The sequence below is a fragment of the Zophobas morio genome, unplaced genomic scaffold (assembly GCF_036711695.1).
Source record: "Zophobas morio isolate AGI-343-1 ecotype UQ-CSIRO unplaced genomic scaffold, CSIRO_AGI_Zmor_V1 ptg000113l, whole genome shotgun sequence".
NCBI lineage: Eukaryota > Metazoa > Arthropoda > Insecta > Coleoptera > Tenebrionidae > Zophobas > Zophobas morio.
The window spans coordinates 192,631-206,421 of NW_026972218.1; the positions used below are offsets into that span (position 1 = coordinate 192,631).

Here is a 13,791-nt window from a genome sequence, read left to right on the forward strand (position 1 = left end):
TTATAATTGTAAGCCCTCGTTAAATATATTTTCTTCGTCATCTTCACTGTCCTCAAAGCGTTGAGGTCCAGTTGTAGTTGCTTGTACGGATGTATTCCCTTTAGGCCCAATGACTAATACAAAGTAACCCATACCATTTGTAAAAAGAAGTATGATGGCCAGGATACCCGAGATTCCCAAGCAAAAGAAGAGGGGAATACTCGATCTACATAAAGATTATAAAAGACGACAGGAAGGAATAAAAACCTTACATGAAGTAAAAGAGGCATTTATGCCAGTGCTGTAAATCTTGAAGATATTTAGAAAGGAAAATGGTGTATCTGTTGCTTTCGATGAAGGATGCCTCAAATGAAGCGATAATCATGCCCAAAACTCTATAAAAAAAATTAATACAATAGTAAATATTAATAAATTTTAAAAACTTAAAAGTTACATAGTATAAAATCCAATTAACCAACATTTAAAGTTCAATGAAAAAGCGGTTAGTATCCCAAAAATGATAAGCACTAGGTAAAAAGGCAAAATGTTAATTAATATATATATATTGAAAGGTTAATAATAAATTTACTCGATAAGTTAGAAGCTTCTACGCATAAGACTTATATTATTTAACGACATGCTACTTACGAAAACCAGAAAACACCCCCCACACCTTCACAATCCAAGTACGCTTGAACTCTAGCATCTTCCAGCCATGAAAAGTGTAAGTATTACTTCCCTGAGCTTCTGCGGTTGGCGAGAAGAGTAAAGACTGTGCTCGGCTTTAATGTCACCGGTTCCGATACCTTTTATAACTCACTTAAGGGGATTCACATCGCGGTGGTTAATAAAGGTCTGTCCTACATTTCTCTGCTCAGCTATATGGTTTTAATTGTAATGCTATTACCTATTTCTATATTCTTTTATTATTATTATTATTATTATTATTATTATTATTATTATTATTATTATTATTATTATTATTATCATACTATAACTTTTATTAATTTTATTAACTGTAAAAATTTTTGTTTTTCAAAGGTATCATATCATGAACAGCGACAAACCATTCCTTATCCAAAAACTAGTTGCTAAGATTACAGCCTCGAAAAAGTATTTTAAATACGAGGGCCCAGCATAGCAGAAGTATGAAAAGAATGACACTATCTTAGCCACAAAAAACTACTAAGACAGGAGCTACACAGCTAAGGAAAGCCCTGTGACTCGGACGCTAACTCAAAGATAAGCTCTACTGCGCTATTACTTGGCAATAAGAGGGTAATTTGCAACTCTAAACCAAGACCACAATGATATTTACGCATTTTATTGCTATTATAAAGACTAAATTAACAGTTAAAATAAGAGAGGCACTAATGGTATATAGTACTTTATCATTAATATTTTCGATTTAAGGCGCTCCTCGCACTAAGCGCCTAGTCCTTTTAATTATCCCTTGATTTCCGTTTCTAATTCCTTATTACATTTTCTCTCCCAAGAATGGATGCCCACAAAAATTAGTAAAATAAGCAACCACCCTAGCAGAAAGTAATACCAGTTCTTCTGTATAAACATTAAAGCTTTATCCACCTCGGGAGGCAAGACGCCTAATAACCCTTCTATTGTGCCAATGACGTCAACGTCACCAATAATCCTACACCCCCCTTTTCCGTCACAAAATCCAGTATTGTCAGCACATGTCTTATCAGAAGGATAAAAATGGGGCTTAAAAGAGCTGTTATATCTAGCTAATCCTACAGCCGAAGTGATCAACTCATTACCATTAAGTCTATGTTTACAACAAACAACACAATCCGGATGATAATTTTTTTCACCCAAGGAATTTTTTAGACAGTTAGAGCCTTCAAGGTGATACTTCAAGCAAACATTATTTTTTACATCGCGAGTGCATTCCGTTTCCCCAGGGTTGAGTCTAGAGGGTTGACACATGTAGGCGTCGTTCCCACAGGTGTTAGATGTGGATTTGAATTCGCTCTTTGGGCATACAGCCTTCTTGCCATCGCAGTAGGCATCTTTACGACACTCTGACGCAGTTCGACATTTGATACTTTTGTTTTTGGAAATCTGGCAAGATGGCGTACAGCACACATGATTATGTGGACTACATTGGGCCCCTTTTTTCAAAGTGCACTGCTCCGTGCAACATTGATCTTTTTCACAATTGAATCCACAGTCGCATTCCTCAGTGCCATCCAAGACCCCATTGCCACAGGAGGAATAAGATTGTAAACAATAAGCCCTCTCCTTTAAAACCTCCATAATGCTTTTAATGGAACAAGAAGAAAATCTAAAATTATCAGGATTTTTGCCACTATTAACTCTGGGATACATAATATAGATTTCTTCCGAGGGTATTTTGCATGAGCTTGTCTCAACGTCATGCAGTGCACCAAAATTATGGCCAAGTTCGTGCGCAAGGACGAGGGTAAAAAGTTTGTTAGGAAGTGGGTTCTTATCACCGTTAAAAGAAGAAAGACCCACGTTATAACTCACACTGTTCCGCCTTTTCCCACAAATTCCAGCTATATTTTGGGGTGTGGCTAGATAAGCCAAGCCTAAAGAGTTCTCCGAGAGCTTTCTTGACAAAATAAGATGGCTCAAACAATAAGAGCTCTGGTCTTTACGAGAAAAAGAATTAAGAATTATGGTGGCATTTTCCGATTCGGCTAAGTACGGCGAATTATAATCTAAGACGGTTAAATTAGAAATTTTGAGTTGAGCACTAAATTTTGGCGTAATCATTTGAAAAATCTGATTTATCTCTTTGAAAATTAAAAACATTTCTCTTGACAAATCATAGAGGTTATGACCAAATCGCTGTAATAACGCAGCTTCAACAAAAAGGTGCACGTTACATGTAAGATTACGTGATGAAGATATAAGATTTCTACGGTATATATTTAAAACTTTTGGGTAATAGCTATCATAAGACTTATAGTACAGCGCTGAATTATTAACTTCTATATAATCTGAGAGTTTTTCGGGAAGAACCACATCTTCATCTCCGTACACAATGTTAGTTGGCATTTTGGAAAAATTGAACTTGACGGCTGGTTCGAGATGAAGCTTCCAACCTTCTCCTCCCATAATCCCAACAAAAATATTGTCTTGATTAATGTAGCCGTGGGCAAAAGATTTGGAATCGTTAAACAGTTTGCCCTCAAGATAGCTAAATAGTAAATACTAAATACGGTACAATTTAAAATTATATCACTTGAAAAACCTGTTAACGCTTTTATCTGTCTCTGTGTTTACAAAGGGGAGCGAATCCCGAACTTCAAAGACAATTCGGTAATAACGACCAAAAGCGGTTAAAGAGAGTTCAACTTTTTTTGGATCATATGGATAATTTTCAATATGGGGAGACGTCAACTCATATCGAGAGAGCGGTATTCCATCTAATACTATCAAAGAAAATTCTTAGAAATACAGAATGTTAAACAAAATACTGTACTATCTGTTTTAGTATTAGAAAATAAAACTCTAAATATTATGTATATAAAAAAAATTAATATTTAAAACTTGACTGTTGTGATAATTAGGCCTTTTAGTTCTACCAGCAGTCCCTTTAAAAAACAACAATATAACATGCAACAGAGTCAAAACAAGTAGCATTTTGAGTTAAATGACGGTAAGGAGAAAATTGAAGAGAATGCATTATAAAAAGAACGGTGCACCAATTGCTTGTATAGAAGAACTATTATCTCTACTACCGCGCACACTTTAGGCTGACGTTTAAACAAATAACCACTTTGTCCAAGTAGGATACGGCAGCCTTATAGAATATAAAGTTTTAAAATACACCATGCAATATCGCACAATTTACTAAATTTTCCATGTTATACACGCCTATAACAATTTGTGTGAATCACTGCGGACACTGCATGGTTAAAAGTGGGATTAAAATTGTGGTTCCTGCCGTAGAGTTTGCTAACCCTCAAGGTACTTATTGGTTTTCTTATCAAGCACATTTTCATATCTTTTTAAAAACTGTCCAATAGGAAGCACTGGAAAACATCTTAACGCACATTACTATATTTAGTTATCTATTTATTCATTATACGAACTTTCAACCTCTCTGGTCTTTGTCTTTGGGGGCAGTTGGGGTTCAAAAGGCTTGCTACCTCTATTTATTTCAACTTTAATGTTATAAGCGCTACAATCAGCTCGAGAGACACGCGAGAGGGGGGTCTTAACTAACGAAACATAAAGCTTCATGACTGACAAAGCTTAAAGCAGATTTTTTATTCTCTTAATTTGTTTATTTAGAGTTTTTGGTCCGAGTTTTGTTATTGTTTTGGGTAATATCCCTATATAAGTTAAGAATTGTTAGCTTTTTCTCGTAAAATAAAAACAGGTTGTGGTAGCTGAGGCCCATCCTAAACCACAATCTCGTAAAATTTTAATAAACTTTTAACGTTTTATTGTATTTCTAATGAATTTAAACTTTTTTGCATAGAATAAACATTGCACTGAAAATCGACACAGAGGTGCGAGTGACATATTGCTAACTTAACGGTAGTTCAAAAAGATTTTTTCTTTGGAGTCTGTAATTATTATAAAAAAAAAGTTGCCCCTCGTTTAAGTGCAGAGTATATATTATTTTCATTATTGAACTAAACGCCCTATTTAAGAGGTTTTTCGGTTTGCTAAGCGCACTTGTAGGAGGTAACTACAAAAACGGGCTTCTGGTCTGCAAAGCACAGGGAGACCCCAATTACCTCTTGCATGGAGGAGCAGACCTCCAAGTAGTCTTCACCAGATGGCCCGGAAATTGTGTCTATGCGATGGCTAGGTGCGCAGTAGACTATCATTCGTGCGCTCTACTTGGCCAATAAACGAGGACTTGCAGACCCGGTGAGCTGGCCTTATAGAAAGGCTCGAAAGAAGAGGGACTACATAGCTACATTACTCGACTGTATTACCCTTAAATATCCTACAGCGGTGCCAAATTTTCGGGCACATTCGTAAAAACCAATAAACTTAATTCCTTTGTGCAAACTGCGGTAAAAAGCACTTTCCTCTAGCCGCGCTCCTCTTAAATACGAGCCCTGTGTTTCTGACTAAGAGAAACATTCGTACTTAGCCTTCTTCTATGGGGATATTTCACTAGATGCAACTAAAGTACATACAGCGAGGAGCAACTAAAGGCTATAGTTAGTTTTGCTGGATGATATTACTGCGATAAATGAAAAAATAGAGACCACAAGATGCCCCCTTGGGAATAGCCCAGACCTTCCCAAAAGTCAGTATTTACTTAAACCCTGTTAGATTTCCCACCAAAACATAAAGTGGATGTCCACCATAAGGGGCAGGAAATCATTTTTTAAGGTATCGAATTCTAACAAACTAATAGTTACCGTTAAGTGTAACTTCCTCAATTTTTTTTTAGCTAAGCTCAGAGGCTAACTTAATTTATAGAATTCTAATTCTTATCTATTTCAGTCTTTTAAGCAGAGTAATAACATCAGAAGAGTCAATACTAGCAAAGCAGAAAATTTTGCAATCAGAGCTAAAGAACGGTACTTCTTTTTACAATCTCTTGAGGAAAAAATATATACCAAATAATTCATTCGAAAAAAATATAAGAACACTTTAGTTGCCTAAAATGACTGAAAGATTTCGTTGTGGTCAAGCAGAGAAGTCGCTAATCAACTGCTTTATAAATATAAAGCGGGCAGGGGTAGTCTAAAATAAACCCTTCCTTGAAGGATGTCGTTTTCGTTTTGTGAGTCCAAGTATTGAAGTTCGCTTCGTATGTACTTTACCATTGACGCCAGCGCCTCAACCGTGCAAGTACTGCTAAAAACATGTCTAACATTTATTTACAAACTTTTAATATTCGATTAAAGATTCAGAAGTTATAAGTTATGAACAAAAAAAAGTAGCAGAGTTAATAAAACAGTAACTGCGATACTACGCGTATTTAATAAAACACATCTACATACTCCCACAAAACTGAGGATAACTCGCAATCAGTTCCCAGAATGCCTAAAAATATACAAGTAAGTCTAAATTGAATAATCCGCAAACGAAATTTAAATACTTAAAAAAAACGGAAAGTTTTTAATTTATATTTTTATAAGGAAACTGACTGCTCAAATCTCGTTTTAAATACGTAAACTTATCTTACTTAAAAAGGACGACACTAAAACTAGTGATACTAATAAAAATAAATAAAAGATAGATATCATTAAATGAAAAGCTTTTATTTAGCTATTTCCTAAAAATTCCAACCGCAACTTCACTGAATTAAAACCGCACAACTTGTAAAAGTACACTCTCAACGCCGAAACGTGTGGAAGGGGGTTTCCAGCGAACTGCAAGTTAGTAACCCGCTAAGTCAAACTACCAAAAAGAATATTTGTAAAGTACTGCCTGCTCAAAATTCCTTATACAAGCAATTTTTATATTTACTACCGTGGATACTTATAACAGAATATATAAAAAAAAGTCAAACGCTTTAAAAATAAATATTAATTTTATCACTTACACTTTTTTTATATAATGAACAACTACGCAAAACTTATTAAATTAATAAGTTTAAAAATATTTTTAAATTTAATTTAAGAATACCTTTATCAAGTGAACACATAAGACACACAGACAACTTGTAATATTCCTTCGTCATACGAATAACAAAGATGTCACTGTTAATCTTTAAAAAAAAGTTAAAAATATAGAAAAAAAGGAAAAAAAGAGCTAAATAAAAATATAACTCCGAGCAGCAGTAAACGGTGTTCAATGTCGTCTAAAAATAAACTAAAGAGTTCCTTACTGAGAGCTTCAGTCTCAGCGGAACAAAGATTCAGCCGACAGGTAGAAAACCAGACGTGGAGGATAGTCTTCAGCCACCACGAGTGAAAAGTGTCGGGAAATTCAAAAACTAAAAAATTAACTTCAGGAAACTTAACGAGCAGTAATGAATAACCCAATGGGAAAAAAGTGCTACTATTGTTATATCAAGGTTTATACGCAAAAAGTCTTTGATATATCGAAAGATGTCAATAAACAAAAGTGTAAGTCCATGGCTTGCTTGTGTGATTTTTATGTTATTAAATGTACGCGCAATAGCCGGGGATGTTCGCTATACCATACAAGAACTTATTACTTATGTAAAAGTTAAATACTTAATACATAAAATATAACTAAAATTCAGACATAAATAACTTTCACCGATTAACAGATTTTCGCAGTTACAAATACTATAAAATCGAACTTTCATCAAAACAAGGGTGAGAAGTGTGTTTCAAGCAAACAGAATACAATCGCCTTGAATAAAACATGACCCGAGGTTTCTTTCCGTACAATCCAAACCAACGGCTAAAAAATTTAGAAAGCGAACTCCTAAAAAAATTAATACAAAAATTTTAATATAAACGTTGCAAATAAAATGACTACAATTAGTTTTTATCAATAGGGAAAAAGATTTACAAGCAAGGTGAAAATTTCCTTACAAATAGTGGCAAGTTGAAAATTATGTAAATCACACGATTATTAAAGATAATTTCTGTTAAATAGTTAAAAAATAGTAAACTAGTTATCGCTATTACTTTATAAAGTTTGACTAATTTCCTAAGGACAAAATAGAAAAAAATTATTTAATAAATAATGGAAACTTATAATATTATAAAATATTAAGAAAAAAACGACAAAAGGGGATACAAAGAAAAAAATAGTAGCATAGTATTAATAAAATAATTATTATTTCTGTTTTTTTTATCAATATTACAACTGTTTTTTTTATATATAATAAGTTATTTCCAATCTTATTTTAAGCTTGCTTCAATTTTAAAAAAAAACAAAAAAAAATATTATAAAAAATAACTTCATTTCAGAGTCCAAAAATTCTTCGTAACTCATCAAAAAGGGATCCTTTGGCGCAGAAAAATTCAATAAATTATTACTATTTACTTTACTTATATAACTATTTTTATTGTTATTGCATTCGTGTTTATTATTATTACTGTTTTCAATAAAAGTTTTAGGGATATAGCTATAACCATATATTATTCTAAGGTTGTTAGAAGACTTAAAATTATTCGATAATCCTTGTTTTCCAAAAATAAAAGTAACAAGAATCGAAAACGTCTATATAGTTTTAAATAAAAAGGTATTGTAAAGAAATAAATATATTTAAAAATTAAAAAGATAGAAAATAATTTTTTTAGAATAAAATATATTTACCTTCCGAGTTAATACACTATTTATATCATAATTTTTAAACATGCTGAAAGTTTTAAATTTATTATTTAATTTGTGCAATATATGTATGATGGTTAATTCATATATACTTTTAAGTACATCCCCAATACAGAGCCAAACTTTAGAATATAATTTTTTTTATCACATGCTGCCGGCTTATAGTTTATGGAGCCCTAGTTACCGTTGTCCCTTCCACAAGAAATTGTTGAAAGGTATTTGTTGTGCATGACTTTATATTGCAAATTCAGCCAATTTTAAGTTTTACTAGACTACTACGGAGTTTCTGTGGTTCATAAATTATACTTTTTTTACCTTTTGACTTCCAAACGGAGACAATTAAGTAACTGCTTTCAAAACTGAGAATTTAAGCTATAAAGAATAGCGAACAATTTAATAGTTTATCAGCTGCTTTTGTATATTTACAAAATCTACTCTGATACAAAGATCTATAACTCTAATACAGCATATCTGGTGAAAAGCACAAAGCACTTTAACCCTTTAAACTAAAATCACCTCATGAGGAGTGTAATTACTTCTGCGGGTGGCCGCCAGAGACTACGACGTGCTGTGCTCTCAACTCGATGTATTCGCAATTTGTTGTCGAGCCCAAAAAGAAGTCATTTACTAAACCAGCGTGCCTAGAGTTACCGCCTTTTTGTATAATATGTTACATATGTTATACATAATCAAACAACAATTTTCTATTATCAATAACACTATAGAATAATGGAAATCCTCGTTAAACAATTTAATAAGCTTTAACTGATTCCACACGTATAGTTACTTTAGACACAAAGTCAATTTTTCAAGATGATAAAGGGGTTAAAAAGTTATTTATTAAAAAAAAGTGGTGTCATGTCGCATCCGTCTTCTCTTATAACAGAGTTTTCGATGTCCTTAAATATTTGAAACCATTAAAAAACATTAAGATCAACACATATTTCATTTTGGTTTGGTAACTAACACTTACCCACAACAAATATAAGGATAACTAAGGAACCCCTTTAAAACCAATAGTTAACAAGTAAAACAACCTGACATATCACACAAATTATAAAAATGTACCATTAGCTTTAAACACCTCATGTTATAAACTTGAATTTGGATTAGCTTTTATAGAAGTTTCTATTATAGGAACAAAAATTAATTTTAATTGTAGTATGTAAACGAATTAATGAAAAACTTCACGTAATAGAACCTCACTTTAGTAGATTTTAGTACACACGTTGATATTCAACATTACTGATAACTATTTATATCTAAGAAACCACACAAACACTGTGTGGTACTTTAGTATTTTGTAATTATCAAGTTTATTATAGTTATGAAGAATTTAATTAGATTTTAGAAAAGTTGCCCCACAAACTATTTACTTAATGGTCCTTTAGACTACTAAGTTTCCTTACTAACTTTGATTTCCTCTTAACTAAAGCTATCTTCAAACGATTCTGCGAATTCTCTAAACCAACGTCAAACTACAACAATGAAGGCGTGGCAAGCATCAAGGTAAAGAAGAGCGAAGCAAATAAATACGACAGCCAAACACGTTTTTTTTTATTTAGGCACTGGAATACTATGACGGTCAGTCTTCGTTAAAAACCCTTAGCCACTCAATCTGAATTCCCTTCTGTTGGGGTTAAGCAGGTTTACCCACCAGTTTACGCTCTTTATAGAACAAATTACTGTACTAAAGGGCTAGAAAAGCGAAAGATTTTCGGTTCGGGTTTCTATCATTTGGGCAAGTGTGGTGGAAAGTTACCAAAAACCACCACCGGGAGATTCAGCCTTGGGCGCAAGACCCGAGACCACTTGCTGTATTTTTAAATTATTAGCTGCATAATTAATCTTAATTAGCTAACTCCTCACTTAATTAAATTGTAAAGTCGTGCTATAAAAAGATTAAATTTTAAACACTTGATGTCAACAACTCGTATGTCAAATTTAAAAACAAAATATTATGACCTCTTTTAAATAAACCTATTAGTTTAGCCTATCAAGCTCAAGCATGCCGTTTTGTTAATCATAGTTCAACCAATCGTTTTTTATTAAACAAAGGTATTTAAATTATATGACGGTGTTTGATGTTTTAGGGTTTAAGCAAAACTGTAAAAAGGCAATGCTCGGTAGTTAATTAAATTATCATCGAGCCTGTAAGTTTTTAATTAACAATAATAGTTAAGAAAACTAGTTTCATTGAAGTTAATAGGTGATGTACAGATGCAAGTTATTAAACATATCGCGATATTTTTGTAACTAAAAGAAATCTTACTTCATAATACTTAAAAACATTTAAATGAATGTTTAGCCAAGAATTAAAAAATAATAACTAATTAGTTTACCATTTACAACTTACAAGTTGTAGCCTACCAAAAAATTTAAATAAAAAGCGTTTCTATGATCAGCAAAGCGTCAGAAAGTTACTTTGTGATATCTGGTTGAAAAGTCTTTTATGATTATTAGACTGATAAACCAAAAAAGCGCAGAGCTGTTCATTGTTTTCGTAATAAATATTAAAATATTTTAAGCGGTTTGGTTAAATAAAAAAAATAAATGCACAATTAAAAATAAAAATTACTTTAAATGGGGTATTTACCGCTAAACACGTCAACAACCGAGTAAAATACTGTTGTAATCTTTTTTACGATTTTATGGTCTATATACATATTTTAAATAACTATGGAAATTAAAATAAACTACTTTTATTATTTCCAGTAACCGATTTACCTAAATACAAAATGATAAAACCATCCTACTGTGCCTACACAATAGAAGACCATAAGGTATTAAATTTTTGAACTGGCAACAAAATATTTATGATTTTATTTATAATTTAGAAGGAAAATTTCGCTCCTTCTATAGCAAAATACCCAAACACAGATAAAGATCGTGTGAGCTACGCTACTTATTTGCAACTTGAAAAATTACTGGATTGTCAAAATCTAAGGTCAGCGGGACCAGTTCACGACGAACATCTCTTTATTGTGATTCACCAGGTTTGACTTAAAAAATTATTTTTTTTGAAGAGTTTACTATCGTTTAGACTTATGAGCTCTGGTTTAAACAACTTCTTTACGAGTTGGATTCCATTATTCAATTATTCCAAAAAGAATATGTGGAAGAGTGCGCAATGCTAACAGTAATAAATAGGCTTAAGCGGATGCTTACAATTTTTAACGTTCTCATTAAGCAATTTGAAGTAAAAAAGAAGTTTTTAAATCTGAATAAACTCCAAATTTGTTTCTAAAATAGATTCTTGAAACCATGACTCCGTTTGAATTTAACGAATTTAGAGAATTTTTAACTCCTGCTTCTGGGTTTCAGAGTATGCAATTTAGGTTATTAGGTATAATAAATTATATATATAAAAAAACTATATAATAGATAAAAAGAGTAATATAAGCTTTACGCTTACAGTTTAAAATTTTTTGTCGCAGAAAATCGTCTTGGTTTACGTCCAATAAATCGCGTGCACTATAACAGAGAGGAGTATTGGTGTCCCTTTTCAAGCACAGAGGCAGATTCCATTCGAAGTTCGGAAACTCTCAACCTTTTTAACCTCGTCGAGGTGGTTTTCTTTTTCCTATGTTCGACTAATTTTTTAAACATGTTACTTCGTGACTTGTAGCACTAAATGCCATACCAAATTAATATTCTGGCTTTAGTTTTGTAACATGTATTGCTTTAAAACATTTTAGACTTTTATCAACTTATTTATTATTTGTAAAGCTCTGCATAATATAAACTTATATTAAAAACTTTTCTTGGCAGTGATCTGTGTTTTTTTTAAAAATTGTATTTAAGCGGTGGTTGGAGCGAACACCTGGTTTAAAAGAAAAAAATTTTAACTTCTGGAAAGTGTATAGATTTGCGGTTGATGGTTATTTAAAAGAATTGCAAGAAAAGATTGAGGCTATTGTATGTCAGAACACATATTAGTTTATTTATTTCATCTACACTATTAAAATACAAAAACGTCAGGTGGACCAAAATTTACAAGAAACTGAACTTTTTAATTATAATAAAATTAAAGAAACCTTTGACAAGTATGTGTATATATATAAAAGTAGCATTGTGTGTATTAAAATTTTATCATGAAATATAATCGATTTAAAGAATCCTTGATGAAGTTAAGTATAAAGAAGCCAAAAATAGCGGACGTCTTTCTCTCTCTCATAAAGCTTTTCAAGGAATTTAAATATTTAACTTATAATTCTTTACACAAAAATACCTTCTACAGGTGCGCTTATGATTTGCTTGTATCGGGAGGTGCCGGGATTCCACACAGCCTTTATGTTTCTCCAACTATTAATTGTATAATTCTTAAATATGAGCAGTTTATAGAGAAAAGTTCATATAATCAAAAAGGACATAGACGAGAAATTTTCCACTTGGCGCTACCATCATGTTTTGTTGGTCCGCAGAATGATTGGAACGAGGATAGGAACAGGTAACTGAAAGAACCTTATAGCAAGGAAAGCGTTGTCCTCAACCACCAGCAGGCGGTAGCAGCGGTTATTACTACCTCAAAGCTACCACAGCCGACAGATATAGAATATTTCTAGATTTCGCCAGTTTATCGAACTACATACTTCCAAAATCTTGTCTTCCCAAGGTATAACTTCCTTTAGGCGTTTAATCACATATCTATTCGCTTTAAAAGTTATATGAACAGTATTGAATTACAATACATTTTACAATTATCACAAATTTACTCGGAGAGACCGAAATTTGTCAAATTACTAGTAGATTTGAAAGTATAACGTTCATCTGTTAACGAATTGACCTTTTACGGCTTAGAACTCTCTTTGTTTGAAAAAAAAAATTGTCCTCTCACCTCTTACCCCATCTATGAGTTATCGTAGCTGTTTTGATAACTAAGTAGGAAACTTCTTTTTTGTAAAAAAAAACTTATATAGCACTCCCTTTTCCGGTGCGTGTTATAAAATATGCTGACTAAAAGTTGTTAGATTACTATTGAGAAAATTACAGTAGATGCAACGGTTATTAACTGCAAAATCTCTTTTTTAGGGGTGATTTAAAGAACAACATATACTTATTGCCTACTTACTTATTAATAATATTTAACTAAGTTACCAGAGGGGGTCTTTCTGTCGGAGCAGCAGTGAAAACTAGATTATTAATAAAAACTTTTTCGCATTAATTTTATGGTATAAAAAGGGACCTCATTTTTTAAGATTTTAAATCTATCACCGTGCGCTTTTACTAGGGAATTTTTTTTTTTGTTATTTTAGAATTTTAAAGTATGTACTTTACTGCTTTAGGTAAGTAGATAGACGGGTTTAAAAACCACAATTGTAAAGGCGTCCTCTGTTCACTGTCTACATCGTTAGACTCGTATAACTATTCATACCTTAGGTTTAACTACCCATCAACAATGAAGATTGATAATATTTATTTCCTACTATAGCAAAGTTATTAGTAGAGGTAGAAACCCAAGTGATTTACTTATTTCTTATTATTTTGTAAACTATGATTCTGATACATTTTGAGGTTGGCCTCTTCGCTCACCAGCTCTCAATACCTAAAATTGAAGAAAAGGAAAAATCGGGCTTTGCCCCATACTTTATT

General features: G+C 32.3%; 4 protein-coding genes and 1 long non-coding RNA gene across 6 annotated transcripts; 2 read left to right on the forward strand and 3 right to left on the reverse strand.

Annotated features, from left to right (window-relative positions):
- LOC135144935 (uncharacterized) lies at nucleotides 1-713 on the reverse strand. The gene is made up of 5 exons (XM_064077070.1): nucleotides 628-713; nucleotides 434-506; nucleotides 252-374; nucleotides 168-205; nucleotides 1-113 (listed from the first exon to the last, which is right to left on the reverse strand). Exons 1-5 carry the CDS (start codon nucleotides 683-685, stop codon nucleotides 1-3), a joined length of 405 nt encoding a protein of 134 aa, XP_063933140.1. The 5' UTR covers nucleotides 686-713.
- A 712-nt stretch (nucleotides 714-1,425) lies between these two features.
- LOC135144936 (disintegrin and metalloproteinase domain-containing protein 10-like) lies at nucleotides 1,426-3,612 on the reverse strand. Its single transcript, XM_064077071.1, has 3 exons — nucleotides 3,555-3,612; nucleotides 3,221-3,272; nucleotides 1,426-3,166 (listed from the first exon to the last, which is right to left on the reverse strand). Exons 1-3 carry the CDS (start codon nucleotides 3,610-3,612, stop codon nucleotides 1,426-1,428), a joined length of 1,851 nt encoding a protein of 616 aa, XP_063933141.1.
- A 1,994-nt stretch (nucleotides 3,613-5,606) lies between these two features.
- Nucleotides 5,607-7,907, reverse strand: LOC135144948 (ubiquinol-cytochrome c reductase complex assembly factor 1-like). 2 transcript variants are annotated; one of them, XM_064077085.1, is made up of 6 exons: nucleotides 7,826-7,907; nucleotides 7,217-7,344; nucleotides 6,717-6,883; nucleotides 6,574-6,655; nucleotides 5,946-5,988; nucleotides 5,607-5,811 (listed from the first exon to the last, which is right to left on the reverse strand). In XM_064077085.1, exons 1-6 carry the CDS (start codon nucleotides 7,858-7,860, stop codon nucleotides 5,658-5,660), a joined length of 609 nt encoding a protein of 202 aa, XP_063933155.1. In that variant the 5' UTR covers nucleotides 7,861-7,907; the 3' UTR covers nucleotides 5,607-5,657. The 2 variants fall into 2 exon arrangements, with proteins under 2 accessions (XP_063933155.1, XP_063933156.1); XM_064077086.1 differs by having other exon boundaries at nucleotides 7,174-7,344.
- A 3,030-nt stretch (nucleotides 7,908-10,937) lies between these two features.
- Nucleotides 10,938-11,833, forward strand: LOC135144937 (tryptophan 2,3-dioxygenase-like). The gene is made up of 6 exons (XM_064077072.1): nucleotides 10,938-10,982; nucleotides 11,037-11,195; nucleotides 11,243-11,338; nucleotides 11,452-11,524; nucleotides 11,637-11,767; nucleotides 11,828-11,833. The coding sequence occupies exons 1-6, from the start codon at nucleotides 10,938-10,940 to the stop codon at nucleotides 11,831-11,833; spliced, it is 510 nt and encodes a 169-aa protein (XP_063933142.1).
- Nucleotides 11,834-12,104: 271 nt separating this feature from the next.
- Nucleotides 12,105-13,360, forward strand: LOC135144952 (uncharacterized). Its single transcript, XR_010283271.1, has 5 exons — nucleotides 12,105-12,245; nucleotides 12,316-12,513; nucleotides 12,568-12,649; nucleotides 12,702-12,814; nucleotides 13,293-13,360. It is a non-coding gene; the product is annotated as an uncharacterized LOC135144952 (long non-coding RNA).
- Nucleotides 13,361-13,791: the final 431 nt, after the last annotated feature.

What these genes read in the sequence shown, in the direction of transcription:
- LOC135144937 (XM_064077072.1), top strand. Translation starts at nt 10,938, where the DNA reads ATGATAAAACCATCCTACTGTGCCTACACAATAGAAGACCATAAG. An exon ending in TCTTTATTGTGATTCACCAG is followed by an intron (nt 11,196 to 11,242) that starts GTTTGACTTAAA and finishes ACTATCGTTTAG; the next exon opens with ACTTATGAGCTCTGGTTTAA. An exon ending in AAGAGTGCGCAATGCTAACA is followed by an intron (nt 11,339 to 11,451) that starts GTAATAAATAGG and finishes TTTCTAAAATAG; the next exon opens with ATTCTTGAAACCATGACTCC.
- LOC135144936 (XM_064077071.1), bottom strand. Translation starts at nt 3,612, where the DNA reads ATGCTACTTGTTTTGACTCTGTTGCATGTTATATTGTTGTTTTTTAAA. An exon ending in GTTTTTTAAAGGGACTGCTG is followed by an intron (nt 3,273 to 3,554) that starts GTAGAACTAAAA and finishes TTGTCTTTGAAG; the next exon opens with TTCGGGATTCGCTCCCCTTT. An exon ending in ACAGATAAAAGCGTTAACAG is followed by an intron (nt 3,167 to 3,220) that starts GTTTTTCAAGTG and finishes TTTACTATTTAG; the next exon opens with CTATCTTGAGGGCAAACTGT.
- LOC135144948 (XM_064077085.1), bottom strand. Translation starts at nt 7,860, where the DNA reads ATGAGTTACGAAGAATTTTTGGACTCTGAAATGAA. An exon ending in TCACCCTTGTTTTGATGAAA is followed by an intron (nt 6,884 to 7,216) that starts GTTCGATTTTAT and finishes TTAATTTTTTAG; the next exon opens with TTTTTGAATTTCCCGACACT. An exon ending in TTATCCTCAGTTTTGTGGGA is followed by an intron (nt 5,812 to 5,945) that starts GTATGTAGATGT and finishes AATAAATGTTAG; the next exon opens with ACATGTTTTTAGCAGTACTT.
- LOC135144935 (XM_064077070.1), bottom strand. Translation starts at nt 685, where the DNA reads ATGCTAGAGTTCAAGCGTACTTGGATTGTGAAGGTGTGGGGGGTGTTT. An exon ending in AAATGCCTCTTTTACTTCAT is followed by an intron (nt 206 to 251) that starts GTAAGGTTTTTA and finishes ATCTTTATGTAG; the next exon opens with ATCGAGTATTCCCCTCTTCT. An exon ending in CTTTTGCTTGGGAATCTCGG is followed by an intron (nt 114 to 167) that starts GTATCCTGGCCA and finishes ACTTTGTATTAG; the next exon opens with TCATTGGGCCTAAAGGGAAT.